The following is a 21,178-nucleotide window of genomic DNA, read 5'->3' on the forward strand; positions in this document are numbered from 1 at the left end:
CACTTTTATATTTTGTAACTATCTAAAACAATAACAAAGGTGAAAACTTCAAGCGTTTTTGTAGTCAGCATTACATCAACAAACCTTAATGTTTATTTTCATTATTTAATTTGTACTTCTAAGGATCCATTTCCTAAGCACCTTAACCAGTACAAGGTTGCAGAGAAGCCAGAGCCTAACCTGGCAAGCAATGGGATCAAGGCCAGTCCATCACAGGACACACACCGACCCAGACACACACACTCACACCAGGGCCAATTTCCGAGATGAATATTGCAGAAGCTACACCAGCAGAGCTCAGCTCCTGTCCCCAAGGGGGCGCTGTCCAGCAGGGTATACAGGTCTCTATAAACCTCCATCTTCCAAAGAGCAAGGAAAGACTTCAGCTTCTTGCTTAAACACACGATACGTTCAATTAGGTAGTTAAGCGAGAAAGAAAGAACACTTCATGCCTCCCAAGATAGGAGTCTTGGAGCCAAGAGATAAACTAATGTGGCCATGAATGTCATCAGATCATCCTGGAATCTAGTAAGAGGAGCTGGAGTTCCTTCAGGGCTGTTGAGCTTAGACAGATAAGAACTAAGCTCTCTCAGCCCCAACCCCTATTCTATCAATTGTAACTCATGCAATAAAGATTGGTTAGAGACGGCCCACATTTCAAATAAAAACTATACTGTATTCAGCAGGTTTTTAAACATCATACTCAACCATCAGTGTTTCCATTATTACAAATGTATCTTTCTGTTTGGCCTGGTTAATCTGCTGGTTTAGGAAGCACCTGCAGGGTTGCAGAGACCAGCACTTTTATTTGGAAGGACTATTCATGTTTTCACCATCCAACCATTTTCTACTGTTACGTCCCCAATATGGCTCAGTCCAGGGGCGAATGGGGACTAAGATACGAGCCAGGGTTTAACAGACAGAAAAACACACAACTACGTGTAGGATGTACCCTAGGAAGTAAAAAAAAACACACGGGTAAGTGAACAAAAAAAACAGCTAACTACACTATTCTACAACACAATTACACGCTAAACCTGTCTCCAGAGGAAAGGGTGTAATGGAAAGTTAATGAGAAAAAGTGTTTTATCCTAAAAATGTTGTTTATGGACAGAGCTGTGCTGCAGAAGCAGCTGGATACTTAGAGAAAAGTGTGATAGCACCCAGCTCGTCAAGGGCACGGGATGTTTTAATAATGTTTATCTCTGCTGCTTGAAGAAGGGAGTATGAGAAACTATTTGAATAACTGCTCTTCTTTGCTAAAAGCAAAAACCTATAAGGAATGGAAAATTACTGCTTTGCCTGTCCTTGAGGTGTTGCCTCAGCTTAAAAAAAGATATAAAACAAGGGCTCTCCCTGCTTGCTTTTGAATCAGCTTTCACGTTTCTGCACAGACGGGTGATGGCTTTTTCCCAGATTGCAATATGAATAAAGACCTTACTGAGTGAATGAGGACACCTCCCCTGGCTCATCTTCGATAAAATTCCACGACAATCTTCGGCGACGAGGATGGGATCACAAACCTGATTGCGGACGGCTATTGGAACTCCATCCGGACCCGGACAATTTTTGTGAATTGGACGAACCTCGGGGGATAAATACTTATCCTTTCGGAGAAGCGTCTGGAGAAATCCACGGCCGTCTGACATCAGTAAGTGATCCTTAAAAGAACTAATAGTCTGAATAGTGAGCCACAAGGGTGTTCTCTTCGATAAGTCAGGGACTTATAACGGGTTTGGGACCCGGCGAGTCTGGGACTCGTGAAACGAACATACCACACAGACGTGTGGTTTTTGCTCTGCGGAGTAGTTATTGTGATAGTGTTCTAGAAACAGTAAGGCATTGTCGACAATGGGTAACGAGAGCTCTAAAGGCAAAGCTGGGCCGAGTGGCCCAGCCAGGTACATGTACGATAAGTTTGGCGATGTGGGAATAAAGTGTCTTCCCCTTTGGAGCAAGTTGGGTTTCCCAGAGAATGGCAGCTTTAGTCCACGACAGGTTGAGCAGCTTCAGGAGAAGTTGCAGGAAAGGGAGAAAAAAGGAAACAAGAAAGTAGACTGGAAATGTTTTGAGCTGTGGAAAAATGAGGTGCAGGCTAGAGAAAGGAAAAGTAAAGAAGCACATAAGAAAGAGAGAAATGGGAAATCTGAGGGAACTCCCATGAGTATAGTAGGGAGAGAATATGGATTGGTTTATTGCCAACCTTTCACTGATTGCATGTCAGGATGGACGAATGAGCAGTGGCCTCGAGACGGGAGTTTTCAGCCATGGGCCATTAGGCTGCTGCATGAAATGACTGACCCTCCAAATCCAGGAGGGGATCCTAATTGGGATTATGAGTATATGAGAAAATGTGTGTCAGTCTGGGATGCGTCTGGAAAAAGATTCCCCCCCTTGCTTACTAACCCTGAACAGATGATGCTGAGCACATCTAAATTGTATCCAGACCTCGACTGTCTTGCTTCAGCCCCAGCTCCACTTTTACCAGCGGCACCACCCCCATATAACTGGGGCACAGGAGGCCATGGGACCCCTGTGGGGGAGAACCCTAAACAACAGGCCCTGGAATTTATACCAGCGCCAGGGGAAAAGAGTGTTAAGCTCCGCCCGACAGCTTCTGAGTTTATGCCAAAAAAGGGACCCCAACCAGTGTGGGATGGCCTCTCCCCGCCCTCTACGAGGCTGGGAGCCCAATATGGTTCCCACCTGGACCCGTCACTGGTCCCTTTGCCTTTTTCTGATGGAGAAGAGGAGGATGACCCAAATCTGGGTCTTCAGTTCCCTATGATTGAATGTCCAAACCCCCAGGGCGGTAACCCTGTTTTAGTTTTCCGCCCATGGAAACTAGCAGAGCTGATAGCCGTAATCGGCGAACCACCAAACTCCAAGACAAACGGGCAAAAATACACCACCGCCTTGCGGCGTCTAGTCGATCAATGTGAGCCCACGAGCAGCGAACTAGAGACCGTTTTTCAAAAGACCCTGAAGCTTGACTACGGCGATGTGCGCGACACGTTCAACCCAGACGTGGTGTATGACGCTGTCATCGGCAGTGGCTATCAGAACCAGCTAGACGCCATTTGCCAGAGAATAGAAGCAAAGTATCCCCCCAAAACGGACTGGTTCACCTTGAGACGAACCAAGCAAAAGCCCGGAGAAACGTGTACTGATTTCTTGGAGAGACTGACCCCCCGCTTCAGTAACCTCAGTGGCCTGCCCCCACCTGCCCCTAACGACGACGGCTCAGTATATGAAACTCAACTTACGCATCTTTTCGTGGACGGCCTGCTCCCCGAAATAGGGAGCATGGTAAAAAACACATGCATTGGCTGGGACACCGCCCGGTTGACCGAGGTGTGCAGCCATGCTTACCATGCTGAGAGACAATTAGCATCAAAGAATGAGAAAAAGGCACGAAAAGACAGGAATCGGCTACACCAGCTCCAGAGGGCCCAGCTCCAGTTCTATCAAGGAGGAAGAGGAAGGGGACCAGGAGGCCGTGGCCGCCGAGGAGGCCACCGAGGAAAAGGAGACCGCGACGCGTGTTTTCGCTGCGGAAAAACAGGACATTGGGCAAGAGAATGCCCCAAAAATGAGGGGGGAGAGGAAGACGATGGGAACTGGGACTCGGCGCCCCCGGCTGGAGTAACAGTCAGCACACCATGGCAATGGGAAAAGAAAGACTGACTATCCCCCCCAGGAGAGGTAGGGCCTGAGGGCACCACTTCCATATTACCTGCTGTCTCCTCCCCTTCCCAGCTGCCCACAGTCACTTTGCATATTAATGGCGATCCTTATGACTTTTTAGTTGACACAGGGGCGACCCATTCCCTGCTTAGAGACGACGCACACCGTTTCAAGCTCTCATCGAAATCTATCCTGACAATAGGAGTAACAGGCACTCCGACAGAGGCTGATTTCACCACACCGCTCACTGTGGAATGCCAGAAGCATGGGTTTGGGCCCACCAACCACTCATTCTTACTTTCAAAAGAATGCCCTGTTAATTTGTGTTGCAGAGATTTGCTCTGTAAAATGGGCCTCGCCATCGTCTGTCCAGAACGGGGGCTCGAACTAACCTGCAATGAAGACTGCTTGCCCCGAACCATGCTTGTCCAACACTCCCCCATGGTCCCGGATTATTACTACAGATGGGACCTATTAGGAAAAGATGTGGGTCAGGTTTCCCAAACGATTCTGAATGACGCAGCCAGACTGTGGCCCGGCCAGGGTGATTTTCAAGATATTGATAAGTTGCATTGCACGGCCTCGGTTAGTTTCGGGGGCCCAGATGAAGGGTTTGAGGAAGTCTGGTTTAGAGATGGACAGTGCAGCGATGGACTAAAAGGCAATGGTTATCTGGTCTCAAGGGATTTTGCTACCCTTGCAGTGACCCTGACTACCGAGCAGCAGTCTCTGTATCGGGCAGGGACGCACCCACACGTGTCTCTGGCGAAAGCTGCAGGCTTCCGCTGGCAAGATGTGGGTGTCTTTGTCCAACAGTGCGTTACTAGCCAGGCATGGACAGCCCCAGATGCTGAAGGCATTAGGCATAACTCTGCTCTCCAGGCCAGCTGGCATCCCTGCTCACCTGTTTTTAACACCTGGAGGACAGTGCACCTGACGACGGGATGGGCCGATTGTTTGCCTCAGTCCCAGTTGACACTTTACGCCCTGCACTGGAGGGAGTCCCGGATTCCCTCTGGGCTGCCCACAACTACGACGTGGGCCTGATAAAGGGTGCTGTCCCTCTAGAGGTGGTAGCAGGCCCCCTGCAGGCCGCAGTATCCATTGAGACCCGACACTGAGGCTGGATTGGAACCTGTTGTGGACAAGCTGGTGGCTGAAAAGATTCTCATCCCCTGCCCAACGTCTCCATGTAACACTCCAATTTTCCCCGTGAAAAAGGCAGATGGGGAATCTTGGCGTCCGGTCCAGGACCTGCGGGCAGTAAATGCCGCCATCCATGCTCGAGCTCCAGTGGTCCCCACCCCGTCCACCATTTTGTCTTCTATCCCCGGGGACTCAAAGTTTTTCTCTGTCATTGATTTGGCAAATGCTTTTTTTAGTGTTCCAGTTCATCCTGAGTCTCAGTTTTGGTTTGCTTTTACTTTTAAAGGGAAAAAGTACACATGGACTCGGATGCCCCAGGGGTATACTGAGGCACCTACTGTTTTTTCCTCGGCACTGCAAGAGTGTCTCTCAGGATTCTCTTTTAAGCAGGGTAGCACCCTCATCCAATATGTGGACGACCTGTTAGTTTGCTCCTCTACCGAGGAAGCCTGCAATCTAGACACCAGAGATCTCTTAATTTTTTTAGCTGAAACCGGTAACAAGGCCTCACTTTCTAAAGTAGAATGTGTACGTTACTTAGGCCACGACATCTCCGCTAATTCTCGTTCGATTGGCACTGACTGGATAGTCGTCCAGGACTTTGGCACTCTATGGAAGAACAGAGGTTTTCTCACCTCCCAAGGGACGCCATTTCAGCACTCTCTTCTGGTCAGTAATCTGCTCGAGGCTATCCTCTTACCTCAGGCCATTGCAGTGTGTAAGTGTGCAGCCCACACCAGTGCCACCGACGACGTCTCGAAAGGTAATGCTCGGGCTGAGCTTCTCCTTCTTCTCCTCTTACCCTCCCCTCCATCCCCGTCCAGCCGGAGCCCTAGGTAGCTTCTCTACCTGACATGCAAGCCCTTGCTCCCGCGTCGGAAAGAGGTGAGTGGAAAAAATCTGGATCGTTCTCCAGCGGGGTGTGGCTGGGGCCCACAGGTAAACCTTGCTTACCCCGCCATTGTTTTCCCTACATAGCAAAATTGACACATGGAAAGGACCATGTGTCAAAAGGAGGGATGGTGAGTATGGTAAGTACACAGTGGGATACAAGGGGGTTCACCACCTTTGCTGAAAAATTTTGTGAAAAATGTCTTCTGTGCCCAAAACAATGTCGGCAGGGTTCACTAAGGCACAGTCCTCGGCCCATCCCACTCCTCAGGGGCCCTTTGATCACCTCATGATGGACTTCATAGAATTGACACCCTGCAGAGGATACAAATACTGTCTAGTTATAGCGGACATGTTCTCGAGGTGGGTAGTTTTTCCCTGCAAACATGCAGACGCTAAAAGTGTGGCCAAACACTCACTGCAGGATGTCCTCCCAAGGTGGGGAATCCCGGGAAAACTCAGCTCAGACAATGGTACCCATTTTGTGAACAATGTTATTACAGTACCTATTTAACTGATCACCTAGGCATCGACTTAAAGCAGCACTGCTCCTACCACCCACAAAGTGGTGTGGCAGTAGAACGAGCAAATGGGACCATTAAAAACAAATTAACAAAAATGATGGCTGACACAGGAATGGATTGGGTGACCTGCCTTCCCTTAGTGTTGATGTATATCAGGGCACGGCCCCATGCAACTACTGGCCTGTCCCCCACGAGGTCCTCACGGGCAGACATATGCCAATGGGTCTTCCAAATCCCCAGGGAACGCCCACAGACCTCACGCAACTGGATGAGTGTCTAGTGGCATACTGCTGAAAAATGTCTAAACTTGTCAGTGATATTCACAAACAGGTAAAAGCTGCCCTACCGGCTCCAGACCGAGACTACTGCCACGCCCTCCAGCCAGGAGACTGGATCCCGGTGAAAGACTTCAGGAGGAAAAAGTGGTGTTCGCCCAGGCCCACACCAGGTGCTACTGACCACAACCACCGCTGTGAAGGTTGCAGAAAGAGTGCCCTGGATCCATACGTCCCACTGCAAGGTGACCGGCGATCTACAAGTAGACGATCTATCAGAACAATGATGACGTCTCAGTGCCTTTGGCACTCATTCCGACGCTTGGGGTGCTCACTCGGTAGAAGCCTGCGTGGACTCGTCTCCCTCAGTCTGTTCATCATCGTCCCCATTCTGTTGACAACTGACTCTGTGACTACTGGAGGCCAAAACGGCACTACTCCAGTTCCAAAAAGCAGACAGAAGAGAGAGGTTGTTTCCCCACTGGATTGACTGAATGAGACCGATCATACTGATTTCCAGGACAATTTGTGGTGCCGTTACATGAACTATACTGCAAAAAGTACTCGACCAAATATGTCCTGTTATGTTAGTGGGGCCAGCAGGGGGTGCTCACCCTGTGGTCCATGTGGGTCCTAATGCCCCACTATAGTGAGGGGGACACCATACTGTAAACAGGTGCCGTCCTTCGGATGAGACGTAAAACTGAGGTCCTGACTCTCTGTGGTCATTAAAAATCCCAGGGCGTTTCTCAAAAAGAGTAGGGGTGTAACCCCAGCGTCCTGGCCAAATTTCCCATTGGCCCTTACCAATCATGGCCTGCTAATAATCCCCCTCTATGAATTGGCTTCATTACTCTCTGCTCTCCTCCCCACTAATAGCTGATGTGTGGTGAGCGTTCTGGTGCACTATGGCTGCCGTCGCATCATCCAGGTGGGGCTGCACATTGGTGGTGGTGGAGGGGAGACCCCATTACCTGTAAATTAGACAACACGCATAATAATAATAATAATAATAATAATAATAATAATTGCTTACACTTATATAGCGCTTTTCTGGACACTCCACTCAAAGCGCTATATAAGTGTAAGCAATTATTATTATTATTATTATTATTATTATTATTATTATTATTATTATTATGCGTGTTCTCTAATGCCTCATTCCACAGCCTCACCAGGGAGCCTCATCCCTCAGTCGGTTGCAAGTATTTTCTCTGAGTGTATAAGTTTAGTTGCGGGATTTCAGAGGCCTGACCCCGGAGGATTTGTCCTAACCTCATTGGCCTACTCCGAGGGGTACAACTACAGTACAATAAATGGGTACAGGGGACATGTCCCAGGCTCCATTGAACTAAGCTTCAACACATCTGACACTACTACATGAGGGTTGAGCTTCAGTCTTCACATGCCTTACACCGGCGACAAAAAACCTGAGTGCCCCCCGATTTGGAATCACATGATGAAATACATTCCTTGGACTGACTCCCCAGTCAAAATAGTAGTTCACCTCCCATCCATGATCTACCACTCACATTGCTATGAAAACAAGGGTCAGGGTTCGTCAGGGTCAGGACGAACCCTAGGTTGTAATCTTACTACTACTGATCATACCCTGTCTGATGGAACCATGGTGTTAATGGACTGGTATTGGCAATGTGGTGCAAAGGTGTACCATAGCCTTCCTCCTCAGTGGAAGGGTGTTTGTGCATTCGTAACCCTGCATCACCCAATCCTAGTAGTTCCGGTAGACTCCCACTTGCTAGACTCCACCCAACCTTTAATCACCCAGAAGGGAACCCTAGCCAAGAGGGCCTTAACCTGGGCAGAAAGGTATTCCCCAAGTATGGTAGGGATCCCAGATGATTATAGACTATTCTCAGGAGCAGAAATGGTTTCCTCATCGGGTCTGAGTATCCAATCCGTAGCTAATGCTCGCTGGCTGCAAATAACCCGCTATGAAATGTACTCCTTTATTAATATAATGCTGGATGGCCTTAACGCAATTAAACAAGAATCAAGGAGTCAGGTTAATGGCGTTGCAAAATAGGTTTGTGTAAGACCTCCAGAATGCAGCCTCTGGAGGGGTGTGTGCTCTGATAGGCGATTCGTGCTGTGCCTATATCCCTGCTAATGACAATGACCATGGTAACCTCACCCTCGCAATACACCAGCTGAAAGAACTTAAAGACAGGGTAAATCAAGAACGGGGCATTGGCAGTGAGTTCCCCTTCTTTTCATGGTTAAAATCATTATTTGGGTCATGGGGACTTTTTTTCTTAAAGCTATTCATGCCTGTTGTTATAATGTTTTTGCTGTTGTGCTGTTGTATGACTTGTATTATTCCTATGCTTCCATCTATGGTAATGAAAATGTTTACGTATCAATATGCACTGCTCAGAACAGACTCCGAGGAGCCCTGGGACCCACCAGGTGACCCCTATGAGGACTCTGTGGTGTGAACATATTTAAGGATAAAAAGGAGGGAATGTAATGGAAAGCTAATGAGAAAAAGTGTTTTATCCTAAAAATGTTGTTTACGGACAGAGCTGTTCTGCAGAAGCAGCTGGACACTTAGAACAAAGTGTGATAGCACCCAGCTCGTCAAGGGCACGGGATGTTTTAATAATGTTTATCTCTGCTGTGGAGTATGAGAAACTATTTGAATAACTGCTCTTCTTTGCTAAAAGAAAAAACCTATAAGTAATGGAAAATTACTGCTTTGCCTGTCCTCGAAGTGTTGCATCAGCTTAAAAAAAGATATAAAACAAGGGCTCTCCCTGCTTGCTTTTGAATCAGCCTTTACTTTTCTGCACAGACGGGTGATGGCTTTTTCCCAGATTGCAATATGAATAAAGACCTTACTGAGTGAATGAGAATACCTCTCCTGGCTCTTCTTCGATAAAATTCCACGACTAGGGTAACAAAGCTAAAGAAAAATCTTCACAAGCTATCTTCCTACTCTGTACTTAACTAAGCTACAGTATAACAGAAAGCTAAAAAAAAACATGGGCGCCACAACAATTCCAACTCTACACCACAGCTAAGCTAACAAATCCGACACCTTTCACGTTTTTCGCCGTTTCTTCTTCTTCCATCTCTCTTCGGACTCACCCCTCAGGAAGTCCCGAACCGCCATTTAAAACCGGACCGCTCTCTTCAACCAATCCAGAGAGAGACTTAATTAAGGGATACGCCCACTTCCCAAACTGGATTCCAGCTTGGGAGGGGAGTAAAATAAAAACGGAACGTAACACCGTCCCCCTTCGTCCAATTCAGGTCGCGCTAAGCAGGCGTCGACCCCGGCAAGCAACGGGCACAAGGCAGGGTACACCATGGACAGGACACCAGTTCATCACAGGGCAAACTGACACAAACACAGACACACTCGCACCAGCGCCAGTTCTCCCGGATGCTAATCAACCCACCAGTACGTTTTTGAACTGCGGAAGGAAACGGGAGCACCCAGAGGAAACCTCAGTGAGCATGGGGAGAACATGCAAACTCCACACAGACAGCTCCGCAGGAATCGAACCCAGGGCCCTAGCGCTGAAGCAGCAGTACTGATCACTGTGCCACTGTGGTGCCCATCATGTTTCATCCCAAAGCAGAATTCCTCCAGTGAGCAAATAACCTGCTCAAGTGTCAGATATGATATAGATCCATGTCTTTAGAAACCGTTGACCATAAATGGGGAAATCGATTGATCTTCTTATTCCTGTTATTCTGATATTAAGTGCTGCTGCAGTGTGGGTCTCTGATTCCAGCAGCGACTCCCCTGGTTTAGAGGCTCGTGAGAGAGCCCTGAAGTTTCCTCTGATTTGCAGATCCAGAGGGAGAGTGTTCCAGGGCTGGTTCTGGGCGGGAAGGAGTTCGTGGAGTGATGCTGTGGCTCTCAGTAATTCCGTAGCCCGCCAGCCAGTTTGAACCGGCCCTTGAGATAAAAAAATAAATAACTCAATATTCCCCACATTCCACTTTGTTTGCTGCTGTTTTTTCTTACATTTCATTATTCATGCAGTTAGAAGGCGCACGAGTGCTTTACCACAGTGATTCCGAACTGTGCATCGCACCACCCTGGGGAGGTGCCACTGTCAATCAGGCGCTCAGGTATGGCCAGTCAAATAAAAAAATGTATTACATCAAGTTCGTGTATCAATAAAGTAACTACGGCACATTTCTTGTCACGCTATGATCTTGTTTGTTCCCTGTCTGAATTCTCAGGCTCAGGCATCGCAGGTTGGCATCAATGTGATAATGTTAATGGGTGGAGTGCAGCTCTGCGGGGAGTTTTTTACAGTTTGGATTGTGTACTCAGTGTGTTTGTACAAAAAACATTCTAGTTCTGCTGGAATACTTTTGAGAGGAGAGTTAGTCACATTCTGAAAGGTGGTTTTGCTGTATTTTATAAATATAATTCAAAACATATATCCATCCATTTGCTAATCACTTCCTCCAATTCAGGTCTGCAGTGATGCTGGTGTCTGGTGTCTGGTGCCCAGGCGCAGCGCTGGGTGCACCCTGGATGGGACACCAGACTATCGCAGGGCAAACAGACACAAACCCAAACCCACAAGAACACAAGAGGAACACGCAAACTCCACACAGAGAGCACCACAGGGCTGAGATTTAAACCAGGGCCCCAGAACTGCAAGGCAGCAATGATAACCCTTCCCCACCATGCCACCCACATAACGTTTATAATACTAGGAAAGTTAAATACGAACTGATATTTTATTGCATTTATATTCAGAAAGATTATTGTTTGCAGAGAGAATGTTATTACCTTTTTAGAGTATTGGAGTGCCCTTTGGGTCTAGATATATAGCTTATTCTAGATCTACAAAACTCTTGGCATAATTCTAAAGGTCTTAACTTGTCTTTTATTTGATAGCCTTGTTCCTGTCATTATGCGTCTTCTGTAATGTTTAAGAAGTTTTCGATAGAATCATCTGAATTCCCATGTTTTGAGATGTAAGTGATTAATAATAATAATAATTGCTTACACTTATATAGCGCTTTTCTGGACACTCCACTCAAAGCGCTTTACAGGTAGTGGGGTCTCCCCTCCACCACCACCAGTGTGCAGCCCCACCTGGATGATGGGACGGCAGCCATAGTGCGCCAGAACGCTCCCCACACACCAGCTCTCAGTGGGGAGGAGAGCAGAGTAATGAAGCCAATTCATAGATGGGGATTATTAGGAGGCCATGATTGGTTAGGGCCAATGGGAAATTTGGCCAGGACGCCAGGGTTACACCCCTACTCTTTTCGAGAAACGCCCTGGGATTTTTAATGACCACAGAGAGTCAGGACCTCGGTTTTACGTCTCATCCGAAGGACGGATGTGATGATCTGTCCTTGTCCTAAATAACCAATCTAAGACTCCTTTCTTGCTGTTAACTCCTTGTTTTGTGTTATTCTCCAACCCTTTCAGGAAGTTTCTGCTTTCCAATACATTTTGAAATTAATAAAGGTTTGATATCCAACATTGTGCTCTGGGCATGTAAGAGACGAGCCCAGCAGGGTGTCCTAATTGAGAACTGGAAGGATGACCAGGAAAGTATCCCACTATGATCCTATACAACAGTTACAAGCACCATGATTATCATAAATACAGCTATTTCGAGTACACAAACTGATGAGAGCTGCTTTTATACAATATAAGAACACAAGGAGCAAATGAAATGTAAAATCCGTCGGTGTGGGGTGTGCTCACACAGCAATGGGAACTCTCTCTCACTTCCCTGGAAGTGCCAGGTTGTCTGTATGGGCATGCTGGGTTACAAATCGCATTTGAAGAAAACAAAACACTATTTTCCGGAGGCAAATTTGGAGTTTAAAAGGTTGGGTGAGGCGAGATCTGCCTCAAGGAAAATCATATCAGGTGTCTTCATAAACATTACTGTGCCAGTCATTCCTTAGAGCTCAGTATCTTTATACTGTGGGTACCAACAACTAATGTAGTGAGGGCAGCTGCTGCCAGTCAGGGATGCCAGTGTCTGTTCCCCATCAGGTAAGTAACCTTCTTTCTTTAAAACTGCTATAGCCTTCTTAATTACTGTCCTATTCTTTCTTTATGATATTAGGAAAGTTTGGGTGGGGAGAGGTTTAATTTAAAATGGCAGAACAACACAAAAAAGACCATTGAACAACATTGGTAACTGTATCTTTCACCGTTGTATCTCTTACTGAATCCAGACTAGCAGGAGTAGGAGATCACCAGGTTTTGCACATTTTGTGTGTTTTCCAAGGAGTATCAGGTGCAGGTGAAATACTTTATCCGTTCTCTAATTCTCTTATTGCCTCAAGGGGATGAGTACTTATGCATGAAGCTACATATTTTAATTTTTTAATTTCCCTTGGAGTTTGTGCTGACATTTGGCTTCTTTTGATTGAACTCCTTTCAAAGGTGTAACTATCAATCTGTAATGGGACATCCCTGGAAGGGGGTGAATAATTTTGCAAGGTTCTATATACAGTACAACACAATGAATATGAGAAAATAATGCTGAGTGGTTATAAATCAGCACCCAGCACATTAATCCACAAGCACCATGCCTGGCACACATTCCCATTGTTGTAATCAGCAGAAATCACATCAATCAATCAATCAAGGTTTATTTATCAATGCACGAACAGTACAGCATACAGCGGTGTTGTCGGCAATCAAATGTTTTGTCTGCGTCAACCTCTTCTGCAACTTGATGCAACAGATGTACATTAGATCCATTTTCACTCACATGATAGTGATGTCAGTATTTGACTGGAAATGATTTCCATTTATAAAATGAAAATAAGCACCAATGTGGTCAAATGGTCATTATGCATCATTACTGGGTGAGGGCCAAGCAGGGCCCAGTTAGCTACAGGCTGATGGTTGACTGGACAAGCCATCGTTTTATGCTTTCATCTCTGCCTAGATTTACACCTTCTGCCCTGTGTTTTAGATTATTGCAGATTTTTTTTCTGCTTCATTTGCAATGAACAGAGCTGACTGGATACGAAGAGAATCAGACTTACAATGACATCCCATTTTTGCCCACTCAGTCCACCTCCCTGTTGGGATCACAGTATTCAGGGATTATGATGTACTGTACTGCACAGCAGTACAGCTGGTTACACTGCAGCTGAGTTTGACTGAATAAATATTTTTCTTGGAACAACATTTCCAGGACCTTCAGTCTGTGACTTCCTTCTTAATATTTGCTCTGACAACGTACTGTAAGTATAATTTGCAAATCCTGACTCACTGTCTTCAGCAGACAGTATTTACAGTACATTACAATCAAAACTGGATTGTCAGACTCACTCATTGTCAGGTGCTTCAGATACAAAGTCAAAACAATCCACAGGGGATGTTTCTGGTAGCACTGGTCTGTTGAAAACATTCATGCATTGCAACTAGCATGACGACACTGAAGAAGTGGAATGGATGGGGATTCCAGACATCTCCTTCAGAGATTTGGAGCAGGTCATTACTGACTTCACAGATACAGCCATGTGGGCAATAGAGTTTAAATTAAAACTGAAAAGCATTGCACAGTAACATGACAAAATGCGAAAATGCAAAAAACAAGTAAATGTAGCTGAAGTTGGAGAGTGTTCACAACTGTGTAATAAAACTTTCACACGTCGAGCACAATGCAGAATGCTAGATTTGCCTTCTTAGAAAAAATCTGTCTCTACTCTATAGAGCATGCAAGCAGTCATTTTCCAACTTTAGAAAAATAAATTCACTCAAAACATGCTAACTGGATGAATCAAAACCTGACCAGCAATGAAGAGGGCTGCACTTGTGCTCAGGAATAAAACTACTGCCCAGGAAACAGGTGATACTCAAGGTGATTTTTGTGGAGAATCAGAGCACAGACTTATCAACGTACATACTGTACCTTTGTTAAACAGCTTTCTTTGTGACAGTAGGACACATTGGGTTGGTGTGACAGTTGTGAGAGAGTTTCTTTATCGGTTCCTGCAGTGTGTGTTGCTCAGATGGATATCTGTTCAGGCACAGAATAAGCCAGTGAATAATAAAAGGCTTAGAGTTAGGAAGAAGCATAAAAAATCTGTCCTCAAACCTAATCTCTCAGTGAATCACTGGCTCCTGCAAACATTTGCATCTTTCTTGGTTTTTAAATCTTTCCCACATTTAAAGTGTCAGAGGTAGAACGTTAAGGGTCTTGGTTTTTGTAAAATAGCAGCCAAAATGAGTTCTTGACTTTAAACATTACTCCATACCATAAAACATAGATAAAAAGTCTATACAAATATTTGCTGGACAGTATCCTTCACATTCTCCACTGTGAGTTCTTTGGAAGTCAAGGAGGACTTGGGTGGAGCCAGGAGGTGTGTCCATGGACAGAAAACTCTATATACACCAAAGAGCAGACCCCTGCTACAGAGAGACAGCTGATCTTGGCTGGAGACCTGAGTGAGTGTGAAGCACTTTGTTGGGCTGTAGGTAAGATATATCTCCCAAATTTCTACACAGACTTTCTGAAATGAAATGTTCTTGCTGAAGAAAGTATCTTGCTACAACAAACGTGTTTCATCAAACAAATACTAGGAGCTAAAACGTCCTTGGGATTAGTAGAAGAATATAGATAGATCAGGTATTTGGTACTGATGGCAGAATAAAGCTGTAAACTCTTAATCTGCATTACATTAGAGAGAATAATATTATATAAATTATTATTATATATAACTTATTTTACTGTAAATAAGAATGACTATTATATATAATAATCACTATGCTATAATATAACTATAGTTATATGATTTTTTTACATTTTTATTCATATTAAGATGATGCCAACATAAATACATTCATGGGTCTAAAAAAATAAATAAACCCATGTCATTTTAATATAAAATCCCAACTTGATTCTAGAATATTTAGGAGACGACTCCATTCAGCCTTCTTGCAACTTGTAAAAACAAGAGGACAAATCACATTTCATTCAAAACAGTCAGCGTGTACCAGAAATTTGCCATGTACCAGAAAATAAAGACAAAGTTGTGTGATAAGTTGTGTGATAAAGTTAAGCAGGAGCTTGTGAATCTCATGGGTCTTGCCTCAGTGTAACACCAGGTTTTACTAAAAAATGTGCAACACCTACATACCAAAATGCTCTACATCTAAAATTAACACATAATCAGCTGCTTAAATGCAAAATATTGTAAAACTAGTGATAACCCTTGAGATACATGTGGCAGGCACAAATCTTTACAAAAACAATACGATAACAGGCGTATTTGCAGAAAAGGTTAAAACATTATAACTTTTCACAAAGTATATAAACTTAATATGGTCAGAAGGAGCAAGTAAAAATGTTTCCAAAATAACCACATGTAAGACTTTGATGCTTAAAATGTTTAGGAAGAAAGTGGAATACTGGTGTGTATTTTTTCTTTAAGCTACCAATACCAGCAATATACAGTTTACATAATATGTTTATGTTCCTAAATTAATATTGTTTACGGTGATGTATCATGGTGTTCATTTTTGTCAATGAAACATTTACAAAGAGGGTTACAAAGAAAGTGAACCACGGTAATACTTTGAGCTTACAGCCTGTCCAAGGTCATTCATTATTCATACTATTAGTAATATCTTCCATAAAGACTGTACTGTGTACTTCTGTCCAACTCAGCAATCTTGCTTTTATAAAACATACCGACTTTTTAAAGTTTAATGATTAACATGCTGTAATACACAGTTTAAAATTTTTAAAAGTCTAAAGAGTATACAACTTAAATTCTTAATTGGAAAAAGATTGTCCTTCAGTAGTGACCGGGATTTGAAACCAGGCGTTTTCTGGCAACAGCTCAAACGCTGTACATGAGAAGTTAAGTTATTAGCTCCACCTGGTGGTGATTCCGGATACTATTATCATAACTGCGGTATTACAAGGTATGATGTGATATGACGCGCTGTGATGCGACACGCCCATCGCATTTTACCGTAGTGTACCCTGCTCGTTTTGAACGGCTGCGTCTGTCTTTATTTTAACAACCGTCCCTATTGACCCCTCACATAATGCTGCCTCCACCACCAGTGACTTGCTTGACATTAAGGATGGTCTTGACTGGGGGATGTGCTGTGTTGACATAACTCTTTGTATTTAGACCAAAAGAGTCCAATTTTGTCTAAATTTCTTTCATAGTCTCGGTTGGTCTCATGGGCACACAGTACCTAACCAGTTTCCTCCTAGCCTATCTGCTCTTCCACCTCTTAATGGTAAATGTGACAATTTAGACTATTTAGGGATATTTAGTGTCTTTGGAATTTTTATACTCTTCTCCTAATGCATGCACCTTAATACACATTTATCCCGAATTCCTTTGAAAGCTCTTTGGTTATCATGTTTGACTATTTGCTTGAAATTCTCTCGTCTACCTGACGGAAGGAAATTTGTGAACCTGTATTACAGCAAACAGAGGTCAAGCAGCCAATTCTGTGACTTGCTCAAGTAATGTTGTGCAACTGAACCAATTCAAATTTGCACTAGCAAATCAGCCTAGTTTTATTTTCCTTTGTGGACATTCAACCTCTTTCTCCTGTCAACTTGTTTAGCTGGAATCTGGGGTTTGAGGCAAGAGCGCCACCTACAGTATCAGCCTTTCGGCACCAGCCCCAGCCTTGCTTAGCTTAGTTTCTGTCTATTAAAGACCATTTAAGTCAAGGCAAATGAAGAGATTAAGAATTCAGTGAATGTTTGTTTCATCTCTGAATTTTAAATATGGAGAATATGGGAACACGTGGGAGTACTTTCAGAAGAGTATATATATAAGAAGTTATATCTAGTATATATTTATTCTAGTTAAAGATGCAGGCACCATGCTGCATGCTCAAGGAATGTGCAGATATTTTTAATATCTCCTTGTGCCAGGTGGTCCTGTATGCTACAAAACCACTATTACACCAGTGCCAAAGAAGTTAGTTGTGTCCTGCCTCAATGACTATCGGCACCTGGCACTCACACCAATTATCATGAAGTGCTTCGAGAGGCTAGTCATGATGAAAGTGCTCCTCCAGCTAAACAAATACTCCCTTAGCCAAGCTGCTTAAGCCAAAGTTTCGCTCCATAATCCTTTCATGACGCTTTAATCTTGGGTGTTGTCATTCCTAGTGAATTAATATTAGTATTATTAGTCTGGTCTACATTGTCTATGTCAGAGTCTTGTCTATATTTGCACCATGGACGAGGAGGAACAATATTTCGTTCCACTGTATACTTGTATATGGCTGGAATGACAAACCTGAACTTGAGAAGGGCACAAATGACACATTTTCATTTCCTCACACAGCTATAAGAGGAAAAACTAATTTCCTGCTTCTCTTTCAGCACTTGTGAAGATCACCTGAAGGCCAGAAGATAAAAGGACCAATGATGGAGTGCGTGGAAGAATGGGTGATGGAAAACAAGGAGAAGATCGAGTTGGAATTGGAAATCATGGGGAAAGGATATGACTTTTTTGCCACTACAGCTGGAAAACTGAACCCCGTCCTGGAGGCTGTTTTAATTTTTTCCAAAGAGATTCTCAGCAACCCAGAGAGCAAAGATGTGAAGTATTTGACCGAGCTGTTTGAGAAGGTCAACCAGAAATTAGAAGCTGTTAAGAATGAGATTGACAGCATCTACCGAGAGATGGAAAAATCCTCAATTAACAAAAAATATTTTGAGGCGGAGGCGCGTATTCTCAGCCAGTACGAGATATACCTGGAATTTGTGAACGCTAGCACCAAGTTCAAGGAGAGCAGCAAAAGGACATTCATAAGACACTTTCAGGCCACGAAAGGGGACCTGAGCCTCCTCACTCTGTACAACATGGTGATCGGGGACAACCCATCTGGGGAGTCAGTGCTGGAGACCGTGCTGGTCACAGAGGAGAGGAGCCGCAAAGCGGTGGAGGAGTTCTGCGCCCAGCTGAAGAAGCTCTTCTTCATGGGCCTCATCGCTGTGATTGGTCATGCCTCCCTGGAGGACCAGGCAGCAGGCAAACTGCTCCTGAAGGAGTGGGGTGAGAAGATGGAGGAGGTGGAGAGGCGCATGAAGGCGGCCTCGGACGACTGCACCAACAACTTCACTGCCCAGGCCAGAACGGACATGGAGAACCAGCTGCAGGAGAAATAGACTAAACTCATCCAGGAGTTTATCAACCACTCCTGGACTTCTTGGGGAAGAAGTGCAACTGGGTGTCCTGGTCGGTCAGAGCATACAGGATCTCTGGAATGTGGTTCTGGAACTGGTTAGCAGGCAAAAATTATGAGGGAAAAGCAGGGCAAAACATTTTTGACGTCTCAACTACAAACAACATCAGCCTCGTGGTGTCGCACATTCTGAATAGTCCTGTCCCCTGGGGTCTGTACTAATAAGGCTTCTGTAGAGCTTGAATGGTAGTCTAGCGTCTGACAATATTCGTCACTGAAAACTGAAGCAGACTTAGGCTGGAGATACTGTAGGTTATTCTAGGGTGTAACTGTGCATGTAAGTTCCAGTTCTTGTGTTCCTAAGTTAAGCTTCTGCTTTCTACCTTTGCTTATTTAATATACCTTCAACACCTTTTAATTGGGCAGTTTTTTTGTGTTTTAACCGACTTGTCTATCACCATACACTGCTGTGCAAACATGCCAGACACAATCAGGAGTCACACTTTGCTTAAACTTTGGTCATACCCTCAGTGTATATATACATATCAGGTCATAAATAAATTTCAAGTTCAGTCAAGGGTAACAAAGGTATTTTTAGCAAAATCAATGCAAGAGTACATAAAGTATTTTGCATATGTACAGGGTCAACCTTAAATGGGAGTCTTGGTGACGCTGTATCCTGATGAGTTTTATGACAATCCGTAGTTGTGAGTCAGCCTCTCAAGCCATGTTTCTGACTTCACATATGGACAAAGCCTGTTTACCTTACATTTTTACATCTTGGAACGTCTTGATGATGTAAACCGCAGGTCAAAACTGGGATGTCCAACGGATTTCATGTAAAGCACTGGAGTTGTTTAGGTCAATAAGATCTTAAGTGTAGAAAGGGAAAAAGGCGTGGGGATCCTAATGGAACAGTCAGGTCTCAGGCAGAACGGAGGCAGAAACTCAACCCTAAGGAAAAAAAAGAATGCAGCCGTTATTTGTAGACACCATGTGTCTTGTGGACATTCGGCATGGGAGGGGTATTGGTAGATGATAATGTGGAAACCCTGCAGGACTCTGTGAAGCCAGTGTGCAAAGCCAAGGCAGGGAGAGAGAGGCTTCTGCAAGTGCAGTTGGAGGTGGACAAAGGGGAAGAACAGACGAGATATAAGATGTACAGATCAATTGTGTATTGACTGCACCCCCTCAAAAACACAGCTAGCCCTGCTCGCCATGGTGTCCTTATCTCCCATAACTACTGCAATATCAAGAAGAGCCGTCAGCTCGTAATCATTTCAACAGCAGATTTGAAAAATAGGCACTTATTCGTTCTGTTTGTCCGTTTGGTCAAATTCCGACTTACTGTATAACCCAAAACAATCGCCAGTGATAGCTGTGGTTAGTACAGTTTCAAAACTGAAACAGACAAAACCAAAACAAAAAGCTTCAAATTAAAAATGTATGCTGAGCATAAAGAATTGTAAAGCCTAACTTTCTAGGCGAATGAAAGTGTTGCCACTTTTGCAAATCTTAAGGTTCTTCAATTAATTCCAATCCAAAGTGAAAAAGGTCTTAAAAAGCTTTAGTGTCCAGCAAGCTTTACAAATCTTGAGCATCCCACCTAAAATCCAAAAAATACAGTAATTAATTCAATATCCAAAACTAGGTTCCATGCAGGCTGTAATCATGTTTGTTTTTTCTGATTTGCACAATGTAAAATTTTGTAATGACAAGGAAAGACTGAATTCTGATTTTTATTGTTCTGTCTTCTAAGAAACAGGTTAACGTCTCACATGTAATTCTGATTATTTTCTGTATCAGCCTGCTGTTGTTTTTACTCTTGATGGTTTTTAATTTGAAAAGAACCATACAGTACGTACACTAAATGAGCTGTTAGTGTTGTTTGTATCCCTGAAGCCCTGTGCTCTCCTGTGTCCACCCAAGCTCAGCCTGGATGACTGGAACCTGCCAATAGTGCTTCTTCTTTATGTAAAATTACTCATGTAACGTTCTGCTTTAAGCTTCAGAATAGTCTCTGTCCTATACCAGCTCTGGAACACTACATAAGAAATGTATTGAAGAACTTGCATGTTATTTTTTTAAATCATGTTGGTCACTGGGCTCTGTATCCCTCTATAATCAGTTATCATACTCAGTGATATGCGTGTCATGCAGGTATATGTTGTAACCAGATATTGTGCTTGTCTTTTGGTTCCAACTAGAATGAACTTTCAAAAATAGCAGCTGCCTTGAAAGCACTTATTCACAGAATTCACAGAACCACTGATGTATGATTAAGTTATTTTCTTCCAATACTGTTTCAATTTGCTTTTCCTTTTTTTAATTCATTATGTCTGACTGCAACCATGAGACAATATTATCAATAAAAAATAGGGAGAAAACAGAGATCATTATTTTGTGTGTCTCATTATACGTTTTCATGTAATTATATGATTCTTTGACTGGCATCTTCAAAAAGTACACACACCGTCATTTACAAAGCCCTCCTAAAATTA

The 21,178-nt window shown here is 44.0% G+C and overlaps 2 protein-coding genes across 11 annotated transcripts; both read left to right on the forward strand.

Annotated features, from left to right (window-relative positions):
- The first annotated feature begins 781 nt into the window (after window positions 1–781).
- Window positions 782–9,399, forward strand: LOC148639861 (uncharacterized). Of its 10 annotated transcripts, XR_015930517.1 has the most exons (3): window positions 1,035–3,705; window positions 5,658–5,718; window positions 6,579–9,399. XR_015930517.1 is itself a non-coding variant. In XM_088620375.1 (2 exons), the coding sequence occupies exon 1, from the start codon at window positions 1,852–1,854 to the stop codon at window positions 3,685–3,687; it is 1,836 nt and encodes a 611-aa protein (XP_088476501.1). In that variant the 5' UTR covers window positions 1,035–1,851; the 3' UTR covers window positions 3,688–3,705; window positions 5,375–9,399. The 10 variants fall into 10 exon arrangements, 4 of the variants coding, with proteins under 4 accessions (XP_088476501.1, XP_088476502.1, XP_088476504.1 ...); XR_015930518.1 differs by having other exon boundaries at window positions 782–1,651; window positions 5,375–9,399; XM_088620375.1 differs by having other exon boundaries at window positions 5,375–9,399.
- A 5,429-nt stretch (window positions 9,400–14,828) lies between these two features.
- Window positions 14,829–21,068, forward strand: LOC148639862 (protein rapunzel-like). The gene is made up of 2 exons (XM_088620381.1): window positions 14,829–14,984; window positions 17,872–21,068. Exon 2 carries the CDS (start codon window positions 17,914–17,916, stop codon window positions 18,658–18,660), a length of 747 nt encoding a protein of 248 aa, XP_088476507.1. The 5' UTR covers window positions 14,829–14,984; window positions 17,872–17,913; the 3' UTR covers window positions 18,661–21,068.
- Window positions 21,069–21,178: the final 110 nt, after the last annotated feature.

Source organism: Lepisosteus platostomus, chromosome 26 (genome assembly GCF_059453375.1).
Source record: "Lepisosteus platostomus isolate fLepPlt1 chromosome 26, fLepPlt1.hap1, whole genome shotgun sequence".
Classification (NCBI taxonomy): Eukaryota; Metazoa; Chordata; class Actinopteri; order Semionotiformes; family Lepisosteidae; genus Lepisosteus; species Lepisosteus platostomus.